Raw genomic sequence first — 13,039 nt, 5'->3', positions numbered from 1 at the left:
CAACAATAATTAAAATCTCCGTTTCCACTCTTATTGCTTAATGTGGTTCTTAAGATAAACACGTTTTTAAAAGACTCCTATCGTTAAACTCTTGTCTCTTGGTAAGGTTCGGTTGCTCAAGTGATTTTGTTGTAATTTATTTCTTCGAGCAACTACACCATTAACCACATTGACGTTCTCAAACATCTGCGTTTGTAAGCAATAACTAGTTGTGCATTTATGAATAATCAATGAAATTGAAGAAACAGAGATCAGCCTATCTGATTCGACATTAATATTGACCAGCTCTTGCTCACGTGAAAATTGGGGTTTCCCAAAAGGAAGGACAGTCGCTCTGCTTATCTAGAGCTCTCTTTCCCCACCTACACAGCCTATAATAACACTACTGCACATCCAATTAAACTCATAAAATCTTTTGCCCCTCTCTCTCACTCCCCAATTAATGTTAGCTGAATCTATGAGAGTTCACATGATAACGATAACTACACTCGAAATGAGTTAATGTATGATAAAACAATCATTCAACAGAAGTAAACAAATAGTCATTGCTAAGGTAGCATATATGGTAGTAGTTGTTGCTTTGGATGTTCATGATACGTAACCTGACAAATCTTTGCTCATAAGAAACCTTAGTGCTTTTGTTTTCTGTAACACATGAAAGAAAGGCATAGAATCTGGAATGTGCAATATTGGGAAGGCCTCTTTGCTCTTTTGTATTTTGTATAGAATGAAAAGTAGAGAGACAAAAGCATATATTTCTTTCTCATTTTTAAATACTGCACATCTTTCTTTTTTCCTCAACTCGAAGCATGACACTTTTCTACAAAACTAGCATCACGTGAAATCGACCAAACCTGTTTCCCCTGTGATGCCACCGCTTCCTCCAGCACATGTTCCTTTGACCTTCATATGGAGGCTACTCAACCATTTCCTAGCAGAATGGAACAACACGTAAATGTGGATTCATGCTGGATTAAAGAATGGAGTTTCAGAACAGCGAGCCTTTAAAGATAAGTTACCTGTTTGATTGCATTCCCAACTCCCAAGCCCGGTAAAGAACTCTTGGTCAAACAAGCTGCATGGACGATCGGTCCATTGGCCTCACTCTCGTCCGGAGGAATGGTAAGGTAAGAAGCTCCTTTGAACATCCATTGATCCACTTCTTGACTGAAATATTCCTCAAACATCTCTCCACATAATATACATGCGCTCTGGTTCTCATCAGCAGCTATGGCTGGACCATTCTCAGCTGCACTCTCGGGTTCACTCAGATCTTCCTCATATTCAGGTTCAAGCTCTCCAGATTTCGCTGCTATCCAGTCATCAGCCTTTGGAAACCAAACCCTACATTTACTGTTCGTGCCATTTAACTCGAGCTTCTTCTTATCGTGCAGCTCCTCCATGTGCCTGTCAAGTTCTTCTTTTTGCTTAAGGCGAACGCCACAGGAGATGCAGAGGTGTGGAAGGTCATCAAAAAGACTACTGATCACCGAGGGGTGAAGTTCACGGATTTTATCTGCTCTGAACTTCAATCCTATGAGGTTTTCAGGTTCCGGTTTTGCTGTTTCCACTGGTGCTACCTTCGAGGCAGTGGAAAGACTCTTCTTCACCAAAACCACTGGCTGAGCATCTGATGGAACCACAGACATAGAACTACTTGTAGAATGATCAGGACTATGGTCCTGTGAAACGGAAGGAGCCGCACATTGAGCGAGAGATGGCAGCTCCGTCTTTGAAGCTGGCGGCTCCGGCTTTGAAGCAGATATCAAGCCCTTTGAAACTAAGGAGCTCAAGAGGGACGAAATAGGATCTGAGGCCTTACTATTCTCTTTTGATGCCTGTGCTGATGTGACACCAGTAAGAGACACTGCGCCAGCCACTGAAGTTGGCAAAGTCTTATCCTTAGATACTGCTGACAGGGTTAGTGCCCTTGGGTCAGCCCCGTTTTGAGACATCTCCTCCTTGCTTCCACCACAAGTTGCATTATTAGAAAGGATTCCACTCTTCATGACAGCTGCCAACAAATCATTCATGTTGGCTTGTCCTCGAGCATTTTCAGCTGTTGACTTAGAGTCAAACTTTTCAACTTGAGATGAATCGGGTAGTTCAAGCGTATTCGTGTTCTTAAACTGGCTACTTGAAGATAAGGGCCGCACGGAGTCACTTTGAGATTTTGCTGGAAACCGGGAAGCCCTAGGATCACGTTGAGTGAGGGAGTGAGCTCTTCCAGAATCTTGCTTACTCACATTCTGTTTCGATTGTTTATCTGACACAGGTCCTGAGATTGGCAAGATTCCAGAGCTAGCAATCCTAGATTGAGGCTGAATTCCCTTTCTAGCTGCATTTGAGGCTGCACTAATAGAAGGAAAAACTTCTGAATCATGCAAAGATCTAGGAGAAGACGTCCAGGGGCCAAGAATACTTGAATCTTTTTGCTCTCTGGAATAAGAATTCACCGGATCAAGCCTTGGATCGACAGCTGAATACCTTGGCCGTTTTAAGAGGTGATTTTTAGATTCCTACAAGATGGGAAAAGGTTAAAAGACAAGAAACTAAATGAGTTACATCATTATAAAAAGTAATGCAAATTAACTATCATAGCTAACCAGTCTCTCTGATTCATCTGAAGCCTGAAACTCAATCTTCGGGTTGATAGTCGCCACATCTGTTTCGGATACCCTTGAATGCATGTCCCACATAAACTCTTCTTCCTCAGAGTTTTTCCAACTATCATAAGGCACGCCTATATTTCTACTGGGACCACTTGATTCCGAATTTTCAAGTCTCGCAGTAGCGTAGTTAGAAACTCTGCTTTTGGTGTGTAACCCTTCCCTCTGGTCGGAAATCAGATCAGGACCCCTGCTCATAGCTTCGTACCATTGTTTTCCACTCCCATCTTCAGTAATCCTAGGACCAACTTTCTTAACCACTGATCTAGAATTATGCGGTAGATCAGAAGCATATTCATATTCCTCTGATATTGACTCCATATCCTTCTCGTAGAGGGGTTCACTGAGTGAGTCTTTTTGAGGTTGTCGAATGGTCTGAATTCAACATACAATGTCACAATCAGAAGACAGAACATATGTTAAGACTGTAACTAAGCCAAGGAAAAAATCATCTTACATTCACTTTAGCTGGACCTGCCCACAAGCCTCCAGATGCTGTGCTTGAAACTCTCTCCAGTCTATCTGGATCCCGAGTCAAATTGGATACGATCTCAGGGACATCCGTAATCATTACTTTTGTCTGCACATAAACCAAAACAGATACTCAGGAAACTTTAATGGAATTTCTTTGGTTTTGTGGTCACCAATAAATTTCAGTGGCCGCAAGTTTAATTTTCTTACCCGCCCTGACTGTTGAAGGCGTTGCCTTTCTAGATATTTGGGATTCACATGAATGCTATTTTGTGGTCGCTGAGATTGCAGATCAGTTCTGCCAGTGGTAACAGCAGCTGCTGGGCCATCACTTTTAGCATTAAAGCCAAGTTCTTTCTCAATTTGCTGAAGTATTTGCGGATGAAAGACTCCTTTCCAGGTTCCAAAAAGATGCCGCATGTTAGAACGCATAGGAGGGTCAACTTGTCTGTAAGCCTTAACAAATACCTGCACAGAAGTGAAAAGAGAGATCAGATGAGGTTTCTAGCCAAAAGAAACTATATAACTATGACTACCACCAAAACACCAACCTCAGGCAGCCTGGCAGCAAAGTACTTAATGTAATCTCTTCCAATGTTCTTCACAATGCTGTCCAACAGGTACAACGTTGGCAGCTTCTGATCACTTGGTACCTGCATAATATTCTTCAAATCAGATACCCAGAAAATGGCAAATTTGATCTCATAGAGAGTAACATCAAGGATTCCCACAATAGAGGGGACACTAAAGGATAAGAACCAAATATCAGTAACTTAACTTTAGCCAGAATTCAGATCACAAAATATAATGCCATTCAAGCTACTACTAACATATATCCTGACAAACAAGGAATCTAAAAATGGGACACATGAAGCCATTAAACAACGTCAGCAATATCTACATGCCCAAAAATGGCAGAGAAACACTATTAGAAGTGTCAATGTCTATGCTAAAGTGACAAACATCGAAATAGCAATCCTTGTCTTCCCACAAACTTTACTGAACAGGCTCCAATGATTCTCGGCTACCCAAAGATGACTAAAAAGAATGTTTCCGCTTCCCGGAGAAAGCTTTCGGTAAGCAGAAGCCACTAAAAGAAAATACAAATTCACTTAACACATAGCTTACAGAGCTCTTGTCAAATGGCAAAGTGAAAAAAAAAAAACAATTGAACAACTCCAACGTTGTAAAAGAGACTACACACTCCTCTAAACAAAACTCAGTACAATGACATGAGGAGTTGATATATGCATTCTTACAAAATGAATATGGACCAAACTTTTGCATGGGCAACAGCTAATCTGAGATAGTTAATAACATAGTGTCGGGAAACAGATCTTTTACAGAATGTGATCCAATAGATGGCATAAAGTAAAAACTTTGATTCACAAGAATGATCTGCGACTTGATAAATACTTATAAAAAAGCACATAGATTCCAGAAAAGACACTAGGGTTGCTTTCAAAAATAGATTTTTTTTCTCATTAAACCTCGTATACAGATCACAATCTCAACCACCACCTACACCTTCTTTACCTTATATACAATGACACAAACAAGGTATTATAACAAGTAAACTAGGTGTTCACCTCTATGATGTTATTGCAAATGGTGGACACGACGGCCTTCGCAGCATGAACATTCTCCCCAGCGATTATCGTGAGGTTCGTAATTATCGGCTTCGAGTTGAACGTAAGCTCGGATAACGCCGACTTATACTGATTCACAAGCTCGTAATGCGGATGAACCAGTTGCGGCTCATACGCCTCGCTACTACTCTCCGCTTCTCTCCCACCACCACCACCACCGCCAGCTCGAAACCTTGACGACGCCGGTAGAGCTCCCACCGCCGTAGCGACTGGTCTCTGCGACGGAAACTGCCGCGCGTTGGAATTCACGGGACGGATTGGTTCATCGCTGAGCCTGGGTTTCTTAATCGGCCCCGGATCTCTCGATCTATCAAACGGTCTACGCGAATTCTCCATCTTGAGGACTATAATCAATACACGAATCGAAAAAAAGCTACGAGGAATGGCCCTAATTCAAAAATCGATTAATAGAACAGAGCATTACAGCAATCGATAGATTGAATTACACATCGATAAGTTACAATCTACAGCTGAGACGTGAGTCTCCGAGAAAGAAGGAGAAGAAGAAGAAGATAAGAAAGCTTCGGATTCGGCAACAATGGCAGAGATGTGGACAAGCTCCGATCAATTAGGGTTTGTCAATTGGGGATTTTAAAGAGACGAGTGCAATGAGCTAGTAGGCCCATTTAGTGGCCCATTATCCACAAAAATTATTTGGTCCGGTTAAACCATCTGAACCGATTAATTTGGTTCGGGTAAACCAGTAATCAAAAGCTATAACACATTGGTATGGAAACGAAACAAGTTAAAGTTGGCATCTACTTGGTTTGGTTCTTGTGACTTCGTATTTGATTACAAACAAAGACACACTAACATGGGAGTTCAAAGACCTGTTACAACTCTAATATATTACATTGGCTTGTTGTTGGTTGGTAGGCCGAGTTTGTTTTCGTACCTATGCATCATCCGGATTAACCTGTGACTTCATTTTGCTTTTAGGGAAGTGCAGTCTCGCGATCAAAGGCCTTGGTGCTCTTGTCTGCCTATCAAATCCTCTCACACATACATACCCTACAAGTTTCAACGGTAGGTTAATGTTTTGGACTAAGTGAGAACTGATAGCGTAAGCAAAATTGTATTATACCTCTCCAGAAACATTGTTGAATTGTTTCAGTAGATAAACCTGAAAACAAAATTAGCTTAAAAAGTTAGAATATCGTTACATTAGAATCTAATCATGGTGAAAGATCGATATTACCTTTAAAGATTGATGGGATAGATGTGCCAAAGTAGACAGTTCTTCTAGCTAGGTCCCATAACCAGTCTCTTGGAACATCAATTGGCGTTAGACTAGACTCGTGATCCGCAAACACCTATATTGATAGATTACATCCGAGAAACTTCAGTGCATATATAAACATATGAAAGATTGGATATTGAGTTGAAGATTGTAACCTCGTTGACTTGGAAGTATGTACCGTTGAGTGGGAAGCTACCTCTCATCGCTGTTCTACAAGGTACCTACATGAAATTTACACCATATCATTTGCAATCATTCGTTAAAAATATGTAGTAGTTAATTAGGCAAAAGAGGTTGGATGCAAATTACTTACCAAGATGGTTCCTCTAACGGTTTGTGATTGCGTCTCCCTTATGTTGTTGCACGAGAAACAAGTTTTCTCATTACACATTTTGCCTGCTTCTTGCCAAATGCATTTGCTTCTAGTTGGTTGAATGGAATCAACCGTCTCACCTAGTGTTTAAAATCATAGTGAGTAATGAAACAACTCTGTTTAATTGAGATCCAACTAAGTGATGTAGAGGTTACCTGGTGTCCATATAGCAAGCAAGTACGAACATGGATCATCAGTTTCTCGCTTCTCAAACTGCCAAAGCAAACACAACCCAGCTAGTTAGATTTTCAATATTGACATCACTAGAGACTATGTAACTGCCAATTATGAGTTTGTATTATCAACTAATAACATATGTGACATACCTGAGCTAGAAGAGGATGGTCGTCTTTAAGTTCATAGCTGCAAATATATGAAACAAAAACAGACTCAACTGTTAGAAAAGTGAAGTTTAACCAGACTTTAAAATCTTAGCATTTTAAGTCCGCCACTTCATGATGAGAGATGTGTTTCCTGTTTCATTTCAACCTTAAAGACACAGTGAATAACAGAGAAAAATGACGCTTACACTTGGTGTTCAGTCCTCAGCTGGCTAATGTTCTTGAGCTTAGGCATTGGAAGAGACGCAGCCTCAGCGGTAAGTGCAACCAGAGCCCCAGACATGTTTCCATCTTGCAGTTCCTTGCTGTGCTCAAAAATTTTCTTCAGGTTGTTTGTGAATGCATCCATGTTCAGCCTTATTGTTGGAATCTCTTCAGGATCCTCAAAGAAAGCGTCCTCTATATCAGCCATTGAAACTTCTGCGCACTCTGGCTCTGGTGATGCTGGCACTTCAATTATCGGTTCACAGCTTGTGACTCTATTTGCTGCTTCTGAGTGGTTGACTACTTCTAACCCTTGCTGTCTCCGCAATGGCTCTGGTAGGCTCTGTAGAGGAACATCAGGTCTCTCCATTCCTTTCTCTGGACCAGGTAATGCAAACCTCGCACTATAAAACAAGTAACGGTTATTAAACTCTCTGTATCAGTTAGAGACTGACCACAAACATTTACTGAATGATATATAACAAAGGGTTCTCGTTTAAGGAATTAAGAGGAGAAGTTGTATCAGTATCACCTTGCAAAGGCACTAGCAAAGTGTCTACATTCCCCTCTCATAGGACAAGCATTGCAGTTGGGTTTGCTTTTCGTACAGAACACCTAAGAGTCAAGTAGATCAAAAACTTAATCACGTGTATTGCCTGTTTTCTTCACACTTACATATGTGTATATATTATACATACCTTTCCGAAAGTAATCATTTGGTAATGCAATTCATACCTGAAAGATAACACAGTAAGAGTAATGAATAAGTTACTAAAATGAGGAATAAAAAAATATAAGGTAATGATAAACATGATGAGAGATCTTACAATGTTTTTTGGTCGAATTTGCACAAGCGTGGCCAAAGATACTTCTGTATAGACTCAAGCACGGGATACCTGCATAAACCAAAGATGTATCAGGGAAGAATAAGAAAACAAGTTCTATTTCGAACCATATTGTAGAGTGCTTACATTTCTAGAAGATGCAGTTGAAGAGACTCTGGTAGCGGTTGAAGGGGTACCCATCCGAGTCTAACCGCTATGCGCCCAACATTGGTATCAACCTGTCAATAAGTTTTACCGTAAGTCCATACATCAAATAACTCACTTGACAGGGGCAAAAGCAACAAAAAGAGATGATTCAAGCTTACTGGAAAGGCAAGATGGTGCAGCGTTAGCAGCCTAACACACTCCACGCTTTTTAGTCCCAGTCCATTGAAGCTCAGAAGATACTCTCTGTATGTTTGTATAATTTATGAGAAACTAGCTATGCAATATCAAATCATTTATGAGAAACTAGCTATGCAATATCAAATCATTGACGCTTAACTGCCTATGGTTAAATACATAAGAGACAAAACAATTTTCTTTAAACTCACTTTGCTTTGTCAGGTGGAACATCTCTCAACCATTCCAGATCAAGACTCCCATGGTCTGTTAGCAGTCGGTTAAGGAAGCCCTGCATTGTTTTCATGCTCAGCCTCAAACAGTTACAATGGAGATTCTCAATAAAGTTGGCTATATAGTGATAAAATGTACCTGTATACGTTCAGCAAGTTTATGGTTCATCCCACGGCTCTTAATGGTTTCAGCAACTTCATTGACATCAGCAGTTCTTATGGCTTCCCAGTCAACAGAGTCCAATGACCTTGCTGTTTTCTCTCTTTTGCCTTCTCTGCCTTCCGCTTCTCTTCTTAAACTGTCCCAATCAAACTCCTCGTCTACCTCCTTCAAAATCTTTTTCCCATCCGCATTGAAAGTAGCCTTATCCATAGGACTGATCTTTTTGGATGATGAGTCAGGTCCTGGTTGTTGTTTTTCTGTGCCTTCTTGGACATCAAGACAGTTTGTGCTTTCGTTAATATCTGGAATTGGAGTTTCTATCACGATCTTTGTTGAAGGAACGCTGCTGGAGCTGTCAGGTATCTCTGGTTTCTGAACACTCAAGAAATCCCCAAAGAAACAACATGGTTCATCATCAGAATACTTTCCTTTCCCTTTCAATGACTTGAAGTCCTTAACCTCTGAGCTACAATCACCAGGAGACGTGTTTGGGGATATTTGTAAACTTCCAGGACTGCTTGAACACTGAGTCTTTTGACTGGCCTCTTCTACTAAGACAGTATCAGCTGTGATGACGTCACTTTCTTTCTCTTGAAGCTGAGCAGACCCCTGAGACTCTAGGAGCTTCACAAAGTGTGTACAATTCTCTGCTTCTGAGTTGATCTCAGAGCTTGATCCTGCTCTCTCTGTCATCTTAGGAGTTTCAGAAACCAACGAGTTCTGACATGTGAGTACGGAATCTTCAGATGGAAACAGCTCTTGGACAATAAGAACTGTCTTGCTAACTTCCACGCTTGAGCCAGTTCTGTCTGAATCCACCTGCGCCTTTGAATCTGTAGTTTTGACAGTTGACTCATTCCCTGAGCTGGCGATCTCACTACTGCTCCTTGAGGTGTCCTTGCTGTTTACATACTCCTTCTCCTCATCAGGCTGTGTGTTGTCTAAAGCAGCAGAAGTCTCACTGGGAACTGGTGGGTTTGAGATCGGTTCATCCGAGTCCAAGTAGGTAATCCTGATAGAAGGCATGGAGCTTTCTCCTACTTCAAAGTCACTGCTGGGTACAAAAGGTACTGGATACTCCGCAGCTAGTGACATAAACGCAGAGCTAGAGACAAAGAAAAGAAGTTAGTTGTCTTAGACTAAGTAAAGACATAGAACCATGTAAGAGGTTATACCTTGAGAGATGATCAGAAACGTTTTGAGTGAGAAACACTCCAACCACAGAATCAACAACTGATCCTTTCCATGGTGTAAAACGTCTATCACCTGTTAGCAACCAAAGACCATAACAATAGTTATAACTAAGAGATCAAACACTTGTAAGAAAAACATGTGATGTGTAGTTACCTTGAACAAGATGCATTCGTGCTATGAATGAGTCAGCTCTTCCTCTAAAGACATTACGTTCTTCCTCCCACCATTTGGCCTTCTTCTCGTCTGATCCGTCAACACCTTCGCTATCAATACTCTCCATCAAAAGCTTCCAGACTCTATCCGTCTCATTATCTATATGAACCTTTGCTCGCTCGCGCCGCGGCTTCTTAACGCGAGTCGAAGGCACAATTGCTCCAGCGCCACCGTTGAAGATCACAATCTGGTTTCCTACGCTGTAACTGCTGTTCATTCCATAAGGAACAAGAGCAGTTTCTGAGTATTCTCTGTTGATGTCTAGTAGACGCATTAGCTCGCTGATTGCTTCAATAGAGTGGCGTTGCTGCCAAATAGCTTCTGGAGCTAGTCCTGCTGCAAAGAACATTAGCAACAAAATAGTCTGCATTTATTAAGTTCAAGATTTAAGAAAGAGTGAGTAAAATATCATTACCAGCAAATGAAGGTGGAAAGTGGCAGTGATTAGGGAGAAGTGTGAGCTGTTTGGTCTGAGACTTAGTGGTTCGTTTCTTTCTGCTTGAGGCCACTTGCGTCTGTCTGCTATACCATCCTACTTGTGACTGCTCAGAAGCTTTATTTGTGGAAGACAAACACCGGAACCGAGCGTGGCCTGTAGTTCTCTTCTTTGTTGGAGTTTCTATCTTATCCAAGTGAGCATTAGACTCAAAACTCTGCCTACCCTGAAAGGTTAGGACTCTACAGTCTGAGTCAAAGGCAGCAACATTCTCTTGTGTAACAAGTTGTTGTCCAGTTGTGGAACGAGATCTCATCCCTTTCTGAAGCCATTCTGTAGAAAACAACCATTGTGCTTCATTGTCCGCAAACACCTGCTCGTATTGTTGCCCTGAAAAATATATGTTACTTCTAGTTGGTTCTTTGCCTTGTCTCCTCTTTGTGGCTTGTGCCTCATTATTCTTCATTTCCTTTCCCATTCTTCTACTTTGGCTGCTGCGCTTTCTCTTAGGCGTGCTTGGCACTGCTGCCATGTGACTCTCTTGCAAGTCTTGATCCTGCTTTGTCTCATCTCTGTGCTGTGCTTCTCCGTTTTGAGGTTTGAGACTCTGATCGTCAAACTCCAAGGCTCTTCTACAAGGCTTCTTGCCATCATGATCTGAAGCTTCTCCATCTTCTGCTGCTGCTCCTGATGATTCTTCAACCGGCGTGTATTCTTCTTGATCCTCACCAGCTTCTTTTTTCTTCCTCACGTATTTCCTCTTAGGTGTTTTGCTTTCTTCACCCTCAACAGCAGCAGCAGGCTTCTTCGGAGTTTTCGGTTTAATATCTCTCTTTGGTTTCGCTTCTCTGACAACCTTTGGCCTATGCTTCTTCCTCTTTGGCTTCTCAGGAGTCTTGATGACATGTTCTGCAAAAACAACAATCAATCAGATGACAATCTTTTCCCTAAATCTCTAATCAAAACCCCTCTCTCTCTCTCTCTTTACCTTTATCAATCCCATTCTGACGAGATAAAAACACTGAGGAAGCATTGTTGGCTAGAGCCAGCAAATCTCCAAAAGACAAATGGTCAAGACCACTCTTGTCTTTGTTCCCAGCGAATCTCCTGCATGCATCGCTTCCCTAAGCAAATTACCCAACACTAATCTTTTGAAAAGTTTCTAAATTTAGGACAAAAGACTTTACCTTTCCTCTGTCTGAATCTGATCTGGGTAGATCGGAGTAATTGGCTTGATGGGTGTCTGAGGAACCCATGTAGTTTCTTCTCTCGCTTGTTGTTTATCCATTTGTCTACTTCAGTTCTTGTCTCTTTTTACACAACTTGTTCCATCATCAAAAGCTTAAAACTTGCAAAGTTTCTATTTTTAACTGCAAAAAAAGAATTAAAAAGGTTGAAAATTTCTTCACTGAGTCTGAAAATGTTTAGATCCATTTTTTTCTGTTGGGGGGTTTAGAGAGATCTCCGGGAGTCATTGATTTTAGGTGAGTTCGGTTGAAGAAGACTTTTCATTACACAACAAATTGATGAAAATGTAAAAAAGAAAAACACAAATACATAAATAAGAAGATTTACCTGTGGAGGTAGATCAAAGTGATGAGAGTTGGTTCGGTCCGGAGGGTAGCCTTGAAGAGGATAAGAACACACCGTTTCTCTTGGTAATGACGAAGTTGAGTGATCTAGATACGAGTTATATAGAAAAAAGGTTAAAAGCATTTTTGGCCTTTAACTTGTGAAGGAGCAGAGGAGATTGTGATCGTGATTTATGTCTTTGTATTTTTATAAAGCCGTTGGTTCAAGCGCGTGAAACCGTTTGATTGGCGGGAAAAGTTTTTAAAATTATGTGTGAAACACGTCTTTCTTAGTCTCCTGGACTATTGGAAAGATGAGTTGAAAATATAATAATATATTCATCAACTTGTTATTTTATTCTCTGTGTTTTTTCTCTCTTGTTTCTTTTTCTTCTTCTTTGTATATGTACATACTAACATATAATCTTTTCACCAACAAATAAAAAAATGTGTGTGTTTTTATGAAACATTTTATTTTTACTAAACTTTTATACGTCGGTGGATTTTTAGTAGGTTCAAAGTTTTGACCATACTTTAATTTATCAACTTTTTAATAGGTGGAGATATAATAATTTCTAAATCATGTTATGTCCTACGGTATTTGAAAATTATTATAAATAGTTCAATGTACTTATGATAATTTAGAGATAAACTTAATAAAATAGATTTGTATGTGAAGATGATAAACATATGTTTATTGTTTATTCCCGAAGTTGGGTTTTCAACTATTGCAAAAAATAAATTTGTATTTTCTTTTAAAAGAGAAAACAAATAATTATTTTCAACTAATATGTAGGAATGGCAATTGGTACCACCCGCCCCGCCGTAGCCCGCCCCGCCGCGGTCTCTCTCTCCGGCGGTTTTTTGCGGGTTGGCCCGCCACAACCCGCGGTCTCAATCCTTAAGCCCAAACCCGCCCCGCTAACATCTTAAGTCTTTTGCGGGCAGCCCGCGGGTTGTCAAATATTAGTGGCAAACGGTACTATCCGCCCCGCCGGTAGTCCAAGTCTCTCTATCCGGTGGTCCTTTGCGGCACTGCTGTCTGCTGATAGTAAATAAAAATCAAGATTAGTCCAACATAGTTAAATATAAACTTCACCAAAAGCACAAAAGAAA

General features: G+C 40.7%; 2 protein-coding genes across 3 annotated transcripts; both read right to left on the bottom strand.

Annotated features, from left to right (window-relative positions):
• Window positions 1-520: 520 nt before the first annotated feature.
• Window positions 521-5,370, bottom strand: LOC103867279 (polyadenylation and cleavage factor homolog 4). Its single transcript, XM_009145334.3, has 7 exons — window positions 4,730-5,370; window positions 3,692-3,793; window positions 3,351-3,608; window positions 3,127-3,249; window positions 2,607-3,044; window positions 1,020-2,519; window positions 521-931 (listed from the first exon to the last, which is right to left on the bottom strand). The coding sequence occupies exons 1-7, from the start codon at window positions 5,123-5,125 to the stop codon at window positions 917-919; spliced, it is 2,832 nt and encodes a 943-aa protein (XP_009143582.2). The 5' UTR covers window positions 5,126-5,370; the 3' UTR covers window positions 521-916.
• A 123-nt stretch (window positions 5,371-5,493) lies between these two features.
• Window positions 5,494-12,125, bottom strand: LOC103867278 (DNA glycosylase/AP lyase ROS1). 2 transcript variants are annotated; one of them, XM_009145332.3, is made up of 21 exons: window positions 11,928-12,125; window positions 11,540-11,722; window positions 11,341-11,459; window positions 10,332-11,261; window positions 9,857-10,252; window positions 9,685-9,775; window positions 8,486-9,614; window positions 8,326-8,405; window positions 8,098-8,182; window positions 7,919-8,010; window positions 7,775-7,843; window positions 7,646-7,682; window positions 7,480-7,562; window positions 6,932-7,351; window positions 6,729-6,765; window positions 6,558-6,615; window positions 6,343-6,482; window positions 6,185-6,250; window positions 5,988-6,102; window positions 5,874-5,912; window positions 5,494-5,800 (listed from the first exon to the last, which is right to left on the bottom strand). In XM_009145332.3, the coding sequence occupies exons 2-21, from the start codon at window positions 11,638-11,640 to the stop codon at window positions 5,685-5,687; spliced, it is 4,203 nt and encodes a 1,400-aa protein (XP_009143580.1). In that variant the 5' UTR covers window positions 11,641-11,722; window positions 11,928-12,125; the 3' UTR covers window positions 5,494-5,684. The 2 variants fall into 2 exon arrangements, with proteins under 2 accessions (XP_009143580.1, XP_009143581.1); XM_009145333.3 differs by having other exon boundaries at window positions 9,857-10,249.
• Between the last annotated feature and the right edge of the window lie 914 nt (window positions 12,126-13,039).

The sequence above is a fragment of the Brassica rapa genome, chromosome A05 (assembly GCF_000309985.2).
Source record: "Brassica rapa cultivar Chiifu-401-42 chromosome A05, CAAS_Brap_v3.01, whole genome shotgun sequence".
Lineage (NCBI taxonomy): Eukaryota > Viridiplantae > Streptophyta > Magnoliopsida > Brassicales > Brassicaceae > Brassica > Brassica rapa.
The sequence above is the reverse complement of the archived record's forward strand: the minus strand, read 5'-3'. Positions and strand labels throughout refer to the sequence as shown.